Source organism: Monodelphis domestica, chromosome 6, assembly GCF_027887165.1.
Source record: "Monodelphis domestica isolate mMonDom1 chromosome 6, mMonDom1.pri, whole genome shotgun sequence".
In the NCBI taxonomy this organism is placed as follows: domain Eukaryota; kingdom Metazoa; phylum Chordata; class Mammalia; order Didelphimorphia; family Didelphidae; genus Monodelphis; species Monodelphis domestica.
The window spans coordinates 27787147-27805519 of NC_077232.1; the positions used below are offsets into that span (position 1 = coordinate 27787147).

At 52.1% G+C, this 18373-nt stretch overlaps 1 protein-coding gene across 7 annotated transcripts in view; it reads left to right on the forward strand.

Moving 5' to 3' along the window:
* The window catches only part of SPI1 (Spi-1 proto-oncogene), a 35720-nt gene extending 18467 nt beyond the window's left edge, over positions 1-17253 (forward strand). For 2 of the 7 annotated variants that reach the window (XM_007497417.3, XM_007497415.3), the window contains 3 exons: positions 13769-13956; positions 15338-15527; positions 15881-17253. In XM_007497417.3, the coding sequence (XP_007497479.1) occupies positions 13769-13956; positions 15338-15527; positions 15881-16200 (698 nt within the window). In that variant the 3' untranslated portion in view covers positions 16201-17253. Of the gene's footprint in view, positions 1-12091; positions 12867-13768; positions 13957-15337; positions 15528-15880 lie in introns of those variants that run through there. The other 5 variants (XM_016423513.2, XM_016423514.2, XM_016423515.2 and 2 more) reach the window with 5 other exon arrangements.
* The last annotated feature ends 1120 nt before the right edge of the window (positions 17254-18373 follow it).

Consider the following 18373-nt stretch of genomic DNA (forward strand, 5'->3'; position numbering starts at 1 on the left):
AACCAGAGAGGCTGGCTGACCTACCCAAGTTTAAGCAGGAGTAAATGACAGAGGGGGATTTGAATTCAGGTCCCCTTATTTAAAAACCAGCAAATCGATGTTATCAACAGTAACATTACAGAAGCACAGGAATGTCAGAGCCAGAAGGACCTCAGAATCTAGAATATAAGAGTAGAAGGGCCTTTAGAACCCAGAATGTGAGAACTGGGAAGGACCTTAGAACACAGACTGTCAAAGCTGTGAAGAATCTTAAAACTGTTAAAGCTGGGAGGGAATTGAAAATCTAGGATTTTAGTGATTTGGTGGGAGGATACTTCAGATGGAAGATTGTCATTACTGGGTAGGACCTTAGAACATAGAATATTAGACATAGGAAGGAGCTTAGAACTCAAAATGTCAGAGCTGGAAGTGTCCTTAGAACTCAAAATGTCAGAGCTGGAAGGGTCCTTAGAACTCAAAATGTCAGAGCTGGAAGGGTCCTTAGAACTCAAAATGTCAGAGCTGGAAGGGTCCTTAGAACTCAAAATGTCAGAGCTGGAAGGGTCCTTAGAACTCAAAATGTCAGAGCTGGAAGGGTCCTTAGAACTCAAAATGATAGAGCTGGAAGGGTCCTTAGAACTCAAAATGACAGAGCTGGAAGGGTCCTTAGAACTCAAAATGTCAGAGCTGGAAGGGTCCTTAGAACTCAAAATGTCAGAGCTGGAAGGGTCCTTAGAACTCAAAATGACAGAGCTGGAAGGGTCCTTAGAACTCAAAATGTCAGAGCTGGAAGGGTCCTTAGAACTCAAAATGTCAGGGCTCAGAAGAACCCTAGAACATAGAAGATTAGAACTGACAGAAACCTTAGAACACAGAAGGCTAGAGCTGGGAGGAGCCTTAGGACACAGAATGTCAGAACTGGGTAGGGCTTTAGAACATAGAATGTCAGAGCTAGGAGGGACCTTAGAACTTAAAATATCAGGTCTGGAAAGTTCCTTAGAACTCAAAATATCAGGACTGGAAGGGTCTTTAGAACTCAAAATATCAGTACTGGAAGTATCTTTAGAACTCAAAATATCAGGACTGGAAGGGTCTTTAGAACTCAAAATATCAGTACTGGAAGTATCTTTAGAACTCAAAATATCAGGACTGGAAGGGTCTTTAGAACTCAAAATATCAGTACTGGAAGTATCTTTAGAACTCAAAATATCAGGACTGGAAGGGTCTTTAGAACTCAAAATATCAGTACTGGAAGTATCTTTAGAACTCAAAATATCAGGACTGGAAGGGTCCTTAGAACTCAAAATATCAGGGCTCAGAAGAACCCGAGAACCCAGAAGATCATAAACCTTAGAACACAGAAGGCTAGAGCTGGGAGGAGCCTTAGGACACAGAATGTCAGAACTGGGTAGGGCCTTGGAACATAGAATGTCAGAGCTAGGAAGGACCTTAGAACTCAAAATATCAGGACTGGAAGGGTCCTTAGAACTCAAAATGTCAGGGCTGGGATGAACCCTAGAACTCAGAAGATCAGAAATCTTAGAACACAGAAAGCTAGAGCTGGGAGGAGCCTTAGGATACAGAATGTCAGGACTGGGAGGGACCTTAGACCACAGAATGTCAAAGCTAGGAGAGACCTTAGAAATGATCTGGTGCATCCCTCTTGTTCTATTGGTGAGAACAATGGGGCCCAGAGAAGGGAACAATCTTTCCTGGGAAGACGCAGATGGCGCTAAGCTTGCCCCTTGCAGTAGGGGAGAGCTTTGGACCCTGAGCTGGGGAGTGGTTGGTTTACAGTGTAACAGTAGCCGCTCCTAGATGAGGTTGGGGCTCCTGGTCAGAGGCAGTAGGGGTGGCAGTCTAAGATGGCTGAACCTCCTGAAAAGTGGAGAAAGATGGGGCTGTCCATCCACAGGGGGCCAGGAGAGGTCCCAGGGAGGCATCCAAGATGCTAACTCCCAGGGTCATTTGGGAGGAAGCTAGAAAGCCTACTTCCCACCCTTCCACCAAGATCTGGAGTCTGTCAGGGAAGAGAGGGATCTTCAGGGATCCTGGATTCAGGGTAAAGGGAGGAGAGCAAGAATCTCTGGAGCATCCTCGAACTCAGAACAGGGCTAGGGAATGGCCCCTCCCCAACACCCCCTCCAGACATCGGGTCTGGAAGAGTTAGAGGGGCAGGAAAGAGTTTTCTCCAGCCCAAGTTGTGCAGCTCTAGGGTGGACCCTTCGACTCCTCAGGAAGCTGGACTCAGAACCAGAAACAACAGTATTGCCTTCAAATACAGACAGAGGCTCCGTGAGGGGGGCAGTGGGCAGGATGCCAGCTGCCCATGGGTGGCAGACATTCCCTGGCGCCACGTCTGCAAACCCTTGTCAGTTGGACTCCGTATTTATTAAGCACCAACTGTGTGCCAGTCATCCACCGTGGGTGGAGAGGGTGGTGGGAAAGGGAGATACATGGAACTGGCGCCCGAGAACCCCATCTGGGTTTACCTCAAGGTCCCCATCCGGGATCCTGGGGGATTCTCAGAGACCCCCACGCTCCAGATCCAGGAAGGCTCTTTAAATACAGATCTGATGCCTTGGGATGAGGGCATTGCCCTTCTGAGAGGGGCTGCTGGAGCGTTCTGAGAAACCACCAGTGAGGGACTCAGCCCGTGGCCCTCCCTGTCCAGTGCCCTGGACCCCGCTCTCTTGTTAGCCTTGCTCAGAAGCACTGCTCTCCCCTCCCTTCTCCCCCACACCCACTCTTTACTCTAATACCTTCTAAAAGTCTCCAGGCTCAAGGGAATGGGGCGGCGGGCACAGGTGAGGGATGCCATCCTGCCTAGGAATCACCACAGTGCTAGAGAATTGGTCTGGCCCAATGGGGCTGAGAGGGCAGATGGAAGAGAGGAACCAAGAACCCTAGAACGTCGGACCCGACTCTAGAACCCAGGGCAACCCCAGAGCCAGAGCTAAAATCTGGGTGCTGGGGGAGAGGATGGGTTCAGCGGGCCCCACTGGAACATCTCCTGGCCCTGGAGCTGCTCAAGACCTCTGGCGTCTTTGGGGCAAGCTTCTGGCCGGACTAGACCTCCCCTCTGGAGGCTCCACCACTTGGGAGATCCAAACCCTGGTCACTTTCCTATGCTCTGGTCTATTTCCCTCGGACCAAGAGTCTGGCATCCCCTGGTGGCCGCAGGGAGCAGCGCAGGGCAGCTTCAGGCCCCTGAGATTTCCTGGGGACCTACGGTGGCCCACTTTGGCCTGAGTTCTTCCCTCCCTCCCTGACCCGGGACTCAGTTTCCCCAGCTGTAAACTGGAGATGATCCCAGCCCTTCTGGATACTACACGAGGTCTGGGATGGCAGAAAGCTGCGGCCAGATGGAGGGAAGGAGACGAGGGCAGGAACCCCCAGGCTCTGAGGGACTATGGGGCGGCAAGCCTGCCTTGCCTTGCTTGGCTGAGGCTCCACGTCTAGGAAGCAGGTGCCCACAGACTGTCTCTACCAACCCGTCCCAGTGATTCGCGATGGGGAGAGGGCGAGAGGCTCCCTCTGGGTGCTGGTGACTGGAAGGGAAATGCGGCTGGTGGAAGCCACGAGCTCCGAGGAGGGGAGAGACGGTTTTAGGGGCGTTTGTCCCCCCACGGGGATCCCTGCTCCGATGCCCCTCTCTGCCTGCTCCCAACCAGGGCCGGAGGAGCCCGGGGGACTTTCCCAATTTCCCCTCCTTCTGAGGCGCCAGGAGGAGGGAATTTCCCCTCTTGGGAGCAGGAACCCCTCCCGCTTCCTCCCACCGTGGAGCCCTGGGCTTTGGCCGCATCTCTACCGGCTCCTTCTTCTGCTGGGTTCGGGAGAGAAATGATCCCTTCCCCTTCCTCCCCACTTCCTTTCTCCCCTCCGGCTTCTCCCCGCAAGCGGAGGGAAGCATCTGCCCCGACCACTCCCCGGCTTCCCCCTTCTGTGACCATCCCGGCCCTCTGCTGGAAAGAGATAAGGCTGCCCGATGGACGCCGGAGCTCGGCGGCCGGCGGGGTTTGTCTGAGGCTTGGCTTGATTGCTGGGGATTCGGAGATTTTTCAGCCTGTGTGTGTGTGTGATTGAATGTCCGATCCCATTTCCAGAAGAGGCGTCCGTCGGCGGCGCCCACCGAAAAGATGGAGGCACTAAGAGCTGCCCACTTTTGCTCTGAGTTTGTTTAGTCCTTTCAGTCGTGTCTGACTCTTCGTGACCCGGTTTGGGGTTTTCTCCTGAAAAATACTGGGGCACGTTTCTATTCCTTCTCCGGCTTATTTTACAGATGAGGAAACTGAGTCAAACGGGGCCAACTTCCTAGGCTCAAATCTGGCCTCAGACACTTCCCAGCTGGGTGGCCCTGGCCAGGTCACTTGACCCCCATGGCCTAGCCCTTACCACTCTTCTGCCTTGGAGCCAATACACAGTATGGATTCCAGGACAGAAGGTGAGGGCTTAAAAAAACAAAAAACAAAAAATGGGCTAATTGACTTGCCCTTGTTCATCCGGCTAGGAAGTATCGGAGGCTGGATTTGAACTCTAGACCCAGCACTCTATCTATTGTGCCTCCGAGCTGCCTCTTGCCATGGGGAGCGACTGACCCACAGAGAGACAACGATGACATGAGTGGCTGACACACAACCTCATTTCTGTGACTTCTTTTGACTTTTCCAAAAACCTTCTTCTTTAGTAGACCCTAGAGGTATATTGTTCCCATTTCACACCTGGGGAAACAGAGGCTGGGAGAGCTTAGACACCTTGCCCCAGATCAGCCGGTTCACACAGGAAATGAGCTTCAAGTCCGGATTGTTCTTTCTCCTACGGGACAAGACTAAATGCTCATTCTCTGTCTCTGTCTCTCTGTCTCTCTCTCTGTCTCTGTCTCTCTCTCTCTGTCTCTCTCTGTCTCTCTCCCTGTGTCTCTCTCTCTGTCTCTCTCTGTCTCTGCCTCTCTGACTCTGTCTCTCTCTCTGTCTCTGTCTCTGTCTCTCTCTCTCTGTCTCTCTCTGTCTCTCTCTCTCTGTCTCTCTCTGTCTCTCTCCCTGTGTCTCTCTCTCTGTCTCTCTCTCTCTCTCTGTGTCTCTCTCTCTGTCTCTTTCTCTGTGTCTCTCTCTCCCTGTGTCTCTCTCTCTGTCTCTCTCTCTCTCTCTGTGTCTCTCTCTCTGTCTCTTTCTCTGTGTCTCTCTCTCTCTGTGTCTCTCTCTCTGTCTCTTTCTCTGTGTCTCTCTCTCTGTCTCTCTCTGTGTGTGTCCCTCTCTGTCTCTCTCTCTCTCTGTGTCTCTCTCTGTGTCTCTTTCTCTGTCTCTCTCTCTCTGTCTCTTTCTGTGTGTGTGTGTGTCTCTCTCTGTCTCTGTCTCTGTCTCTCTCTCTCTCTGTGTCTCTCTCTCTGTGTCTCTCTGTCTCTCTCTCTCTGTCTCTGTCTCTGTCTCTCTCTCTCTTTTTCTGTCTCTCTCTCTCTCTCTCTGTCTCTCTCTCTCTCTTTTTCTTTCAAACCCTTACCTTCCATCTTAGAATCAATACGTGTACTGGTTCCAAGGCAGAAGAGCAGCAAGGGTTAGGCAATTCAGGTGAAGTGACTTGCCCAGGGTCATACAGCTAGGAAGTGTCTGAGGCCAGATTTGAACCCAAGCCCTCCCATCTCTAGGTCTAGCCACCCAGCTGCCCTGGACATTCTTTTGAATGGAGAAAAATAATCCTCTCTGATTCCCTGATTCTAGAATGGAACTCATTATATAGTTTTTATAAATTCATTCAACAAACTTTGACTTAGCGTATTAAGAGTTTCCTATTCTGGGCATTGCTTCCATAATCCTGAGATAAGAGGAAGTGCTTCTATGAAGCCTTTCCAGTAGCTCAGGTGACGCTGAGCTCTTTGGGGCATCAGAAGGTCTCTCTGAGGAGGGAGGGCCAAGTGGCCGGAAGCCCTGGGAAGGGGCTGGGTGAGTGAGTGGAAAGGCAGCAGACAGAGTCATGTGGGTGAGGGCACAGTTCTTGCCAGCAGGAGTAAAAGAATCCACCTTTGGCCCCAAAGAGGATGGATTCCTGAAGATTGACCCCTGAAGCCACGATCCCCCAAGGGATTCTGGGGGGGCCAAAGGAAGCCGTGGTACCAGGCGCTCCTAGGAGGCTATGGGCACCTCTCCTCCCCACACCTTCGAGAAAGGACCTTTGCCCAAGGAGTCTGGGGGAGGGAAGGAGGGGATGGACCATCAGAATATCAGGGCTGGAAAGAACCTTAAAAGACATAAATGTCAGAGCTGGGAGGAATTTTAGGACAGAATGTCAGGGCTGGGAGGGACCTTAGAAAACAAAATGGCAGAGCAGGGATGGACCTTGGAACAGAGAATGTGGGAGCTAGCAAGAACCTTAGAACATAGGATTTAAGAGCTGGGAAGGACCAGTCTTGGAACACAGAATATTGGAGCCAGGAGATAGCTTAGAACATAGGATTTAAGAGCTGGGAAGGACCAGTCTTAGAACGCAGAATATTGGAGCCAGGAGATAGCTTAGAACATAGGATTTAAGAGCTGGGAAGGACCAGTCTTGGAACACAGAATATTGGAGCCAGGAGATAGCTTAGAACATAGGATTTAAGAGCTGGGAAGGACCAGTCTTGGAACACAGAATATTGGAGCCAGGAGATGGCTTAGAATATAGGATGTAAGAGCTGGGAAGGACCAGTCTTGGAACACAGAATATTGGAGCCAGGAGATAGCTTAGAATATAGGATTTAAGAGCTGGGAAGGACCAGTCTTGGAACACAGAATATTGGAGCCAGGAGATAGCTTAGAACATAGGATTTAAGAGCTGGGAAGGACCAGTCTTGGAACACAGAATATTGGAGCCAGGAGATAGCTTAGAACATAGGATTTAAGAGCTGGGAAGGACCAGTCTTGGAACATAGAATATTGGAGCCAGGAGATAGCTTAGAACATAGGATGTAAGAGCTGGGAAGGACCAGTCTTGGAACACAGAATATTGGAGCCAGGAGATAGCTTAGAACATAGGATGTAAGAGCTGGGAAGGACTAGTCTTGGAACACAGAATATTGGAGCCAGGAGATAGCTTAGAACATAGGATTTAAGAGCTGGGAAGGACCAGTCTTGGAACACAGAATGTTGGAGCCAGGAGATAGCTTAGAACATAGGATTTAAGAGCTGGGAAGGACCAGTCTTGGAACACAGAATATTGGAGCCAGGAGATAGCTTAGAACATAGGATTTAAGAGCTGGGAAGGACCAGTCTTGGAACACAGAATATTGGAGCCAGGAGATAGCTTAGAACATAGGATTTAAGAGCTGGGAAGGACCAGTCTTGGAACACAGAATATTGGAGCCAGGAGATAGCTTAGAACATAGGATTTAAGAGCTGGGAAGGACCAGTCTTGGAACATAGAATATTGGAGCCAGGAGATAGCTTAGAACATAGGATGTAAGAGCTGGGAAGGACAAGTCTTGGAACACAGAATATTGGAGCCAGGAGATAGCTTAGAACATAGGATGTAAGAGCTGGGAAGGACTAGTCTTGGAACACAGAATATTGGAGCCAGGAGATAGCTTAGAACATAGGATTTAAGAGCTGGGAAGGACCAGTCTTGGAACACAGAATGTTGGAGCCAGGAGATAGCTTAGAACATAGGATTTAAGAGCTGGGAAGGACCAGTCTTGGAACACAGAATGTTGGAGCCAGGAGATAGCTTAGAACATAGGATTTAAGAGCTGGGAAGGACCAGTCTTGGAACACAGAATATTGGAGCCAGGAGATAGCTTAGAACATAGGATTTAAGAGCTGGGAAGGACCAGTCTTGGAACACAGAATATTGGAGCCAGGAGATAGCTTAGAACATAGGATTTAAGAGCTGGGAAGGACCAGTCTTGGAACACAGAATATTGGAGCCAGGAGATAGCTTAGAACATAGGATGTAAGAGCTGGGAAGGACCAGTCTTGGAACACAGAATATTGGAGCCAGGAGATAGCTTAGAACATAGGATTTAAGAGCTGGGAAGGACCAGTCTTGGAACACAGATTGCCAGGACTTGGAGAAAGTACACAACGTCAGCGCTGGGAAGGGCCTAAGAAACACAGAATTGTTCTTCTTATAGATGAGAAACTAAAGTCTAAAAAGGCAGCCCCCAGCAGTAGGGCTGGTGTTGGGGTTGGGGAGAGCCAGAAGCCAAAGGCAGGTCTTCTGACCCCCTCCTCGCCACTGCTTCCATGATGCCCTCACCTCCCAGAAAGGGTCTTGAAACACAGTGTTAGAGTCAGGAGGGACCCTTGAGATAATCATATTGATACTGAAATAATTACAAAGGAATTTCCAGAGCAGAAGGCACACTAGCTCCTGGGTAAATCAGGGCAGGCTTCCTGTGGGGGGTGACCCTTGGAATCAGCTTTGGAGGAAGTGAGGAATTCTCTGAGGCAGAGTTAGAGAGAGAGAGAGCACTCCAGGCCTGGAGAACAGACACAGGCAAGGGACGGAAAGCAGGTCAATTTGGCCATACTGTAGTTTGTGGGAAGGTTGTAACAGGTCATAAGCTTGGAAAGGGATGCAGGAGACTCATTGTGCAGGGATTTCAAAGCCCAACAGAGAGGCCAGAGGGAGCCACTGAAGATTCTTGAGCAGAGGAGTAACCTGGTCCAATCAGTGCTTCAGAATGGCATCCTAGATGGGAGGGGTTCCACTCTGTGACCCTGGGCAAGGCCCTTTCGCTCTCTGGGCCTTAGTTCCCTCCTCTGTAAATGAGGGGGTTAGACTAGAGCCAAAGTCCCTTCTCTCTCTAAATGTATAACTCTAGCATCGAAGAACAGACTCAAGTCAGGCTGAAGTGGTCCAAAAAGTCAGAGGCTAAAGGTTCTGGGCCCGAATAGGCTGTATCAGGCCAACAGGAGACCCCAGGCCTAATCACCATATTCCAGAGTATTAGAATTAGGGGGTTCCCCTGGAAACCGGAAAGAGAAATGTCAGAATAGAAGGGAAGTCCTTGCTTCCCACAGCGGGCAGAAAACTTCTGGGACTTATTACATCACAACAGACTAGAGGCAGGATGTAGTTTCCTTGAGGGCAGGGATTGTTCTGTTGGTGAACTTACACATAATAGGTTTAAAATTTCATTTTAAGCTCTTATGTGAAACCAAGGCAGGAGAGCAGGAAAGGCCAGGCAATGGGGGTTAAGTGACTTGTCCAGGGTCACACAGCTAGAAAGTGTCTGAGGTCAAATTTGAACTCAGGACCTCCCATCTCTGAGCCTGGCTTTCCATCCACTGAGCCTCATAATAGGCTTTTAATAAATGCTCATCAACAACAAATACAAGAAGAACTTGTTTTTAAAACATGGGTTTTTTTTTTTAAGGTTACAGTGTACTTGTCCTTGTGCTAAGCAGCAAGTGGGGGGTTCCAAACAGAAGGAAAGGCCCAGAAAGGAAGGGGAGATTGAGCATGACTGACCAGGGGGCCTTTCCTGAAAATGGAGGCTCCAGAAGGAAGGCCCAGGAGATGGAGGGATGAGAAGGTCGATGGAGCCTAGAAGAGAAAGTGTGGAGAGTCCAGAATGGAATGGTTGGAACAGAAATGATTTTCAAGAGGAGAACGCCATGGGGGCTGGTTATGGGCCGCTGGAGATGTTGAGGGAGGTCCTCCCCTGTCAAAGGAAGAACCCTGGGCTGGATGGACCCTGGCACCCCTTGAGGCCATGAGATCATCCCAAGGAAGCCCCTCAGCAGTCGGTCCACTGGTTCCCTCACAGATGCTGCCCTTGCTCAGAACCATGGGAAAATCCTCTCTTGCCATCCTCTTCGGCTATAGTTTGTGAGATCTGGAAGAAAACGGGGGTCCTTCCGTTGTCCCTGCACCTCGCTGCTGAACAGTCCCCCAGTTTGGGGCAGGCTAGGTTCCTGGAGAAGGTGTTTTAAGGCAAAATGCTCTAAAGCAAATTGAATTTCTCTTCAGAAACAAGACGTGAAGAGAGAGCTAGATTCTGGACCAAGGCTGTAACGATTCATAGGGTTGAAGAGTTCCCATCAGCCTTTGGGCAAAGTCATGGTTGGCCGCTCTATGGTTACTTAATCTGGTCTTCCAATTATCTGGCCCATCCTTGAAGCCTCTGTACCTTGGTAGAACTTACCAGAGCTTGGAGTTCTCAGACATAGTCTAGGATCAAGGGGCAGCTGAGAAGCACAGTGGATAGAGTGCCAGACCTGGAGATAGAATGTCCTGGGTTCAAATGTGGCCTCAGACACTTCCTAGCAGTGTGATCCTGGGCAAGTCACTCAACTCCAATTACCCAGTCCTTGCCCTTCTGTCTCAGAGTCATTACTAAAATAGAAAGTATAAGTTAAAAAAAAATCTAGAATCAAAGAGCTAGAATTGGAAGGGAACTGTCTAGTGCAACCTCCTCCATGTCTTTGACATATAAATTATGTGACTTACCTAAGGTTACACATATTTGTAAGTGACAGAGATTTGAACCCAAGTCCTTTAATTCTAAATCCAATTCTCTTTCTATGGACTACACATAGAGGAAAGGGGATCTAAGGCTTGGAATCAGGAAGACCTGAGTTCAAATCTAGCTTCAGAAATTTCCTAGCTCAGTGACCAAGTCATTTAACCTCTGTTTGCTCATGGAAAAGGAAATGGCTTCAAAAATGTGTATTGGTATGTAATCTGGGGGAAAAAAATTAATCATACATGAAAAATAAACAAAAACAAACAAACAAAAAAGGAAATGGCAAACCATTCCAGCATCTGCCAAGAAAACCCCATGGACCGCTGGTCCACAGGGTCATGAAGTAAGATGTGACTGAAGGATTAAACAACACAGAGGAAGGATGCAGAAGAGAAGCAGCTGAATGGGTACATGGGTAAGTGGAAATAGCTCCCACCTGGGAATCAGCACACTCCATCCCAAATCTTGGCTCTGGAACTTATTGGTTTTGTGGTCATGGAAGTCACATGACAGCTCGGTGCCAGGACTGATAATATTAAGGGGGACCCATGGATGGGGGCTCTCCCAGATGGTACTAGAGGAAAACACCCTTGACTCCTTGGGGCAGCCCTAGGTCCCTGCAGGGATGTAACCGGTTGTTCTCTGGGCACCTAACCTTATTAAATAAATTGGAGTTAAGAAAATGAGCTTGTGTGGACCATATAGAAAACAGGGACAATGACAACTGCAGGACAAGCCACAAAGGCACAGTGTTCCAACTAGAAAGGACCTTGAGAAAGAGCTTTGTAAAGATGTGTAAAATAGGGGGAATTTTGCCCCTCAGACCCAACTTTTTGGAGAAATGGCTACAAATGCCATATTTGAGCCACTATAAATAATGTGGCCATATAGCGTGTGGCACAAATTTTCTAATATTTTTATTGTAATTTTTTCATTTAAAAAGCATTTTCCTCCCCCTGGAGGGAAAAAAAAGGAAAGAAAAATCTTTAAGCGCAGAAAAGCAAAACAAAGCCACGTTGCCCCTGCCCCAAAATATACACCCTTCCGCATGTGGGGCGGCTGATCAGCCATTGATAATCGGAGCTCCCAGAGCTTTCAGAGCTGTTGTCTTTACTGTCGGTATGGTATAAAAATGGTGCTCCCTGTTGTCACTTGGCTCTGCATCGGTCCATGCAAGTCTTCCTGGGTTTCTCGGAAACTTCCCCTGACTTCACCTTGTAATGCAATCCCATCCCCCAGTGGGCGTCTCCACCAAAAGAGCTGCGATCCATCCATCGATGTCTCTGTCTGTTCCTCTGTCCATTGGCTGGAGCCGCCCAGAGCCCAATGGAGTCGTGCTGATGTATTCAGAAGGGTCAGGAGTGCAGCGAGGGGGCGAGGCTTCCTGCTCGGGAAGATGAATGCTGCTCTTCCTGAGGGCATCTTCGGCTGGCTTCTGGGTCTCCCCAGTAGAAGGGAACTTCTCATGGGCGTGGACTGCCTCCAGGCTCCAGCGCTTTCTTCCAGCCTGGGTGATCTTAGGTAAATCCCGCAGCCAGTCGTTCTGGGCTTCGGAGGCTTCAGCTCTAAGACCGGAAGGACTCAGAGCCCTTCCGGCTCTAGAACCATGACGTCACCTTCTGCTTTGTCTTCCGCTTCACTGCTGATTTAACCCCTGTTGGGGCGGTTGGATTAAATTGATCCAACAAGCAATGATGTAGTAAGCGATCACCGATCACCGTGGTGCAGAGCGGGAGGCAGCGGGGAGAAGGGTCTTCTAGAAGACCCGAGTTCAAGTCCCACCACTGAAGCAGGGAGGCTATTATGTCCCCAAGCAGTTTGAGGAGCGCAAAGACAGAGCAGCTGCCAATCCACACTGGACAGCCCTCTTCCAGGGAAATCACAGACCCGGCCCAAGTTCTTCCAACCCAAACATGGAGCAAATCAGTCTTCTCCAGGAGCTCCCATTCTGAGGGGCAGCAGTCCAGATGAGAGGGAGCAGAGGGGAGGAAACAGCATTGACCAAGCACCTACCGAGTTTCCCAGAGAGTTTCTCATCTGTTCCCAGAGGAGGCACCGAAGCCTGCAGAGAAACAGGCTGGAGCTCCAGATATCCGGGACAGCCTGGGCAAAGGCATGGAGATGGGAGATGCAAAGGGGATCAGCAAGGCCAGCTTGACTGGGCCACAGAATTGGAGAAACGGAGGCACCACAAGTCCAGGGAGTTCTGCTGACACAGATGCAACCCTAGTGGGTCCTGAGAGAGGGTCTGCTGGTCTACCAGCCCCAGCCCATGCTTTAAGACCCTCCAGAGCTGGCATCTTCCTTCCGTGGCCTCTAAGAACGCCTTCAGGACACAGCCAGAAGAGACCATCCAAAAATAACTGTCCTAAAGCCAGTCCTGCCATTATCGGCCTCATTTTCCAAAGGAATAAACTAAGGATCAGAGAGGGGAAGGAGCACGCTGAAGGTGACACAGTTAGCCAGCGTCCCAGCTGGGATTGGAACCCAGCTCTCTTGACTCCATTGGCCCGTGTAACTGGCAGATGGAGGTGTGAGTCGCTCTTGCAAGCTCCCCATGACTTCTGCCTCTTTGGGGACATCCTAGCCTACGTTTCTCTTGGGTTATTCCAAAGAACAAGCTCCAGACTTCCTAGGACAGATCTCCGCATGGGACAGTCCACCTCTGGGCCGGGGCTCTGAGGTCCAGGAGCCCCTCTGATACGCAGAAGCAGCATGGTTGGGCTACTCCTTCACCCTAAGAGTCTTATTTCCTCCTCTGTAAAATGGGTCTAATGATGCTGGTAGCCGATGTCCCTCAGAGAAGGAAGTAAAGGCCTTTGTGAACCTCAAAGCCCAGATAAACACCAGCTGTTAGGACTGTGGGTCTGTTGTGTTGTTGGCGGTGTGCGTCGATTGGACAGGGAGGTACAGGGTTCAACGAGAGAAGGAAGAGAAGGAGCAAAGACAAGGGTGGGCAGAAGACCTGGATTCAAGAAGCCTGGCTTAGGGACAGCAAGGTGCTCAGTGGATGGAGAGCCAGGCCCAGAGACAGGAGATCCTGGGTTCAGGCCTGGCCTCAGACCCTTCCCAGCTGTGTGACCCTGGGCAAGTCACTTAACCCCCATGGCCTAGCCCTTACCGCTCTTCTGTCTTAGAATCAATATACAATATTGATTCTAAGATGAAAGGGAAGGGGTTAAAAAAAAAAAGGATCCTGGCTTTGATACTTGTCACTTTCCCAAAATCTGTGCCTCAGTTTCCTTTTCTGTAAAACGAGGCCGTTGGACGCCGAGCCCCTTCTCCCTCTAGCTCTCGGGTCCTCCAACCCTTCGACCAAGTGGGTTCCCTGATCCCTCTCTGCCCCCCTAGATCACTACTGGGACTTCCACCCCCATCACATGCACAATGAGTTTGAAAACTTCCCGGAGAACCACTTCACGGAGCTCCAGAGCGTCCAGCCCCCCCAGCTGCAGCAGCTTTACCGCCACATGGAACTGGAGCAGATGCACGTGCTGGACACCCCCATGACCACCGCCCACGGCAGCATCAGCCACCAGGTAGGAGCCGTCTTCCCTCTCCTGCCCTGCCTCGTCCCCCATCCCCGTCCCCGGCTGTCCCAGGAGAGCCCTCCCAGGCGGCTGTGGTGAGGCTGCCTGGGCCGTCACAGGAAGCTGACGTGAGCTCTTACCCAACACGGCTTCCTGCCAACGGCCAGAGCGCCAACTGCCACCCCCGATGACCCCCTGACTGACCTCGGACACCCCGGCCTGGAGCGATGGATTCGGAGGTTCAAAACCCGCCACCGCCTCCAGCTCCCCGAGTGACTCTGGGCACGTCCCTTCCATTTCTGGGTCTGTAAAACGGCAAAGTGAGGCGAGGTGGCTTCTAAGGCCCCCCCACTCTGGAGCGATCAGCCCATCACTGAGTCTCTCTGGGCCTCAGTTTCTCCATCCGTAAAATGGAGAGAGTGGGCTTCACGACCCCTAAGGCCCGCCCAGCCCCAAATGATCTTACCAGACCTGCTGACTTTCTTGTTACCCTCCAGAATAGTCCCAGATCCCACAGACATGTGGCTGACCCCAGCACCCCTAAACAGCCTGAACGAGGCCCTGACTGACCCCTTAATGACCCCCAGCCCCCTCGCTTTCTCAAGATGCCCCAATAACGTGGGTGCCGTTGGATCAGTCAGCCAACAAGCAAAGGCTCCCCTAACTGATTCTCTACCACCTTCTCCTGACACCTTAATGAGCCCCCAAAACCCTGGCCTCCAGGACCCTCCAAGAAGCCTCCTCTCCAACTGACCCTCTAGGACTCCCTTTTGACCTCAATGACATCGAATGACGCTCAACACCCTCCATTTACCTTTAGACTCACATCCCTAATCTATGATTATTATAATTATTAACCCTCTCAAGCATCCCCTAAATCCCATGACTGTTGATTCCTCTTTAATCCCACATCTTTTCCCAATCCCCAATGACCTTTGGTAATTCACTGAAAGCCTCCGGGCCTCAGTTTCTCTACCTGTAAAATGGGGATTGGATTTTATGGCCTCTGAAGGGGTGAATGGATTTTATTGCTTCTAAAGTCCTTTCTGAGTCTAAACTAAAGCACGATGGCCCCCCAATCCCCGCTGACCCTCCAAGAAAACCCCAATGTTTTTGACTGACTCTTGATCCACCCCTTTTCCCCCCGCTGACCCTCAGTTTATCTACGCCACCCTCCTCCATCACCCAAGCCCCACAGCACCCTCCCAACGTTCTCTCTTGACTATGGTGACACCAGACTTAGCACCCCTTGACGGGCGTCCCGGGGCCCCTTCAAAATCCGCGCCCCAGAAGCGGCCCCCGGACTCGTCTGCTCGTGACCTCATGACGCCGTGTTTCTGCCTCTCTCTCCTCTGCTCGCTCCTGCCCTCCCTGGTCCCCGCGTCCCCAGGTCCCCTCACTGGCCCCTCTGCATTCCTCCCAGGTCTCGTACATGCCCTGTATGTGTCTTCAGTACACCTCTCCCACCCAGCCCAGCTCCGACGAGGAGGAAGGCGAGCGGCAGAGCCCCCCGCTGGAAGTGTCGGACGGGGAGACCGAGGTCCTGGAGCCCGGCCCGGGGATGCTGCACGGAGAGACAGGTCAGTAGGCAGCCCGCTTGCTGCCCGGTACCCGTGATGGGGGGCAGCGCCCAGAAGCCCGGAGCCTGAAGGGGGGCACTGGGGGTGGGCTCGAGCCCCTCCTGGCCGGCCCTCCTTCCGTGGCGGCCTTTCTGGGGGCCGCATTGCTGTCTCGGGCTGTGAAGCGCCGCAGCATCGTTCCCCCTCGCTGGCCCGTTCTCCCTCTCAGACCTGAGGCGCCCAATGGACCTCTGTCCCCGGCCATTCCATCTCCCGGCGAGCGCTAAGCCCCGGGCTGCAGGGCCGGGAGGGGGACGCTCTGACCCCGGCCGGCCCGGGCACACCCTGAAGCCCGGCTCCTCTCTCCCCTCCAGGCAGCAAAAAGAAGATCCGCCTCTACCAGTTCCTCCTGGACCTCCTGCGCAGCGGGGACATGAAGGACAGCATCTGGTGGGTAGACAAGGACAAAGGCACTTTCCAGTTCTCCTCCAAGCACAAGGAGGCCCTGGCCCATCGCTGGGGCATCCAGAAGGGCAACCGCAAAAAGATGACGTACCAGAAGATGGCCCGGGCCCTCCGGAACTACGGCAAGACGGGCGAAGTCAAGAAGGTGAAGAAGAAGCTCACCTACCAGTTCAGCGGGGAGGTGCTGGGACGGGGGACCCTGGTGGACCGGAGGCACCAAGCCCACTGAGCGCCCGCCAGCCTGCCTGCCCACCCCACGCCGGGCCCCTGCCTCCGGGGGCCAGGAGGGAAGGGCGGCGTAGCGGGCACGGTGCCAGGGCAGGAGGCCAGGCCCCGCGCCGACCTGCTGCATTAGCTTCCCCACTGCCTGTAGCATTAATCCCACGTCCGGGACGCATGTACAGATGGAATAACGGTCCTGGCGGGTGACGGACCTCTGCCCTCCCCTCCTCTGAGATCTCCAGCTGCCTCCTTCCTAGCTTGTCTTCCTCCCCTTTCACTCAGGGATCTCCCCTTAGTCAGCCCAGAACCTCGGGGGGATGCGCACCCGCCAGGCTGCCTCGCCTCCTCCGGAACTGCCTGAACATCCAGTTTGTGCCCGTGGAATCCTCTGTTGACTGGCCCTCGGGGACCTCCCTTCCAGCGAGGCCTCTGTGCAAAGCAGAGTCATTTCCCAGAAGGCACCGCTGCTCCGTAGTTCATCATCCCGAGGTGCCTCCAGGGCTCCTCTCTAGGGAAGCCCGGCCTCATCCGCCTGCCTCGGTCATCCGGACGCTCACAGAGGGCCAGACGGGGCCCTAAAGCCCCCGCACTTTAGTAGCCGAGCCCCTCCGGCCCCCTCCACCACAGCTCTAAGGTTCAGGCAGGGCCGATGACCGAAAACGGGGGAGGAAGGAGCAGAGAGCAGAACTCCATGAGAAAGCAGATCCCAGGATCCCCGGTGGCCAGAGGCGCGGGCCGGGGCGCCGGCCTGCTTCCCCCGCTGCTCCTGACGTACCGTGTATCATAGCCCCGAGATCCTTTCCCGTGATGACCCCGAGCGGCCGAGAAATGCGGTCCTCACCGCCCGTCTTCTCCATTTCGGGACGCGTGTAAGAAAAGCGCTTCGGCCATTGGGCCGTTGGAAATGGCTGGAATAAAATGATTGTTGATGATCCCTGTCTAACTCGATGGAATTGCTTGTCAGCTTCAGGGGGGAGGAGGCAAGAGGGGGGAAGAACATAAATCATGTAACCGTGGGAAAATATTCTCAATAAAATAAAGGAAGAAAATGATTGTTGGAGCTTCAGAGGGTCGGCTTCAGTTCTGTGGTTCCAGGGCGTGCTGGGATGCTCCAGCAAAGCGTCAACCCCATTCTGGCCTTTTCTGCCCCGATGGATTCCCATCTCGAGGGTGAGGACGGCTTCATTTTTTCCTCTAGCGTGAGGCACGTTGTTGTGATTGTTCAGCCCTTCAGGGTCGTCCCACTCTTCTGGCCCATGGACTCACCCAAGGGGTTTTCTTGGCAAAAATGAAGTGGTTTGCTATTTCCTTCCCCTGTGTGTCCCCATTTTACAGATGAGGAACTGAGGCCAACGACCTGCCCAATGTCCCACAGTTAGCAAGTGTCTGAGGCCTGATTAGGGCTCCAATCTCCCTAAATCCACACCTGCTTCCCTGTCCACCCCTTAACTGCCCTGATAGGACCCATAGTGGGTATTGATCAATAAATAGTTATTGATTGGTCGATTTCCAAACACTTTATAAGTCACAGGGAATGAAGAGACAAAGACCAAACCCCCCCAAATCCCCACTCTGAATAGTCCCTGCCCTCACAGCACATGTGCTCTGCTGAAAGGCTTTTCCATTGAGGCAGGATAAATGAAGCACCATTGGCACAAAGCAGCGTCCATCTGGAATTCCATCCTCGAACTACATCCAAATATCAGTGGGATTTGCTTGGTCTCCCCTTTCTGCTAGAGTGACCAGATGCTTACGATGGGTGATTTGTGGTGGGAAAGGGCCAATCGCCTGTCAGGGCACCTGAAATCGACTATTAGACCCCCTTTTGGGGGAAGTCTGGGAGGCTCCTCTGAAGGAGCCCCCAATTGCTGGGCGAGCCCCCCCATGACATTATTGATGAGTTACCAGCAGATGTCAGTTTGGAAAGTGGAGCAAGGGAATGAGGCTGGGGGGATACAGGGGAGGGAATGCAAGGAATGGGTCCAGGGCAGAGAGGGCCAAGGGCAGTGGCAGCGCCGAGGAGGCAGACCCAGAAGGGAGAGGGGCCAAGGCAGGAAAGTGGGAGGCCACATGAAGACAAGGGCTGGTGGGAAGAGAGGGAACCCTGAAAGAGAGCTTCAGAATCAAACTTAGCCCCTTCCTCAGTTTTGCCAAAGGAAATTCACCAAAAGCATTTATTA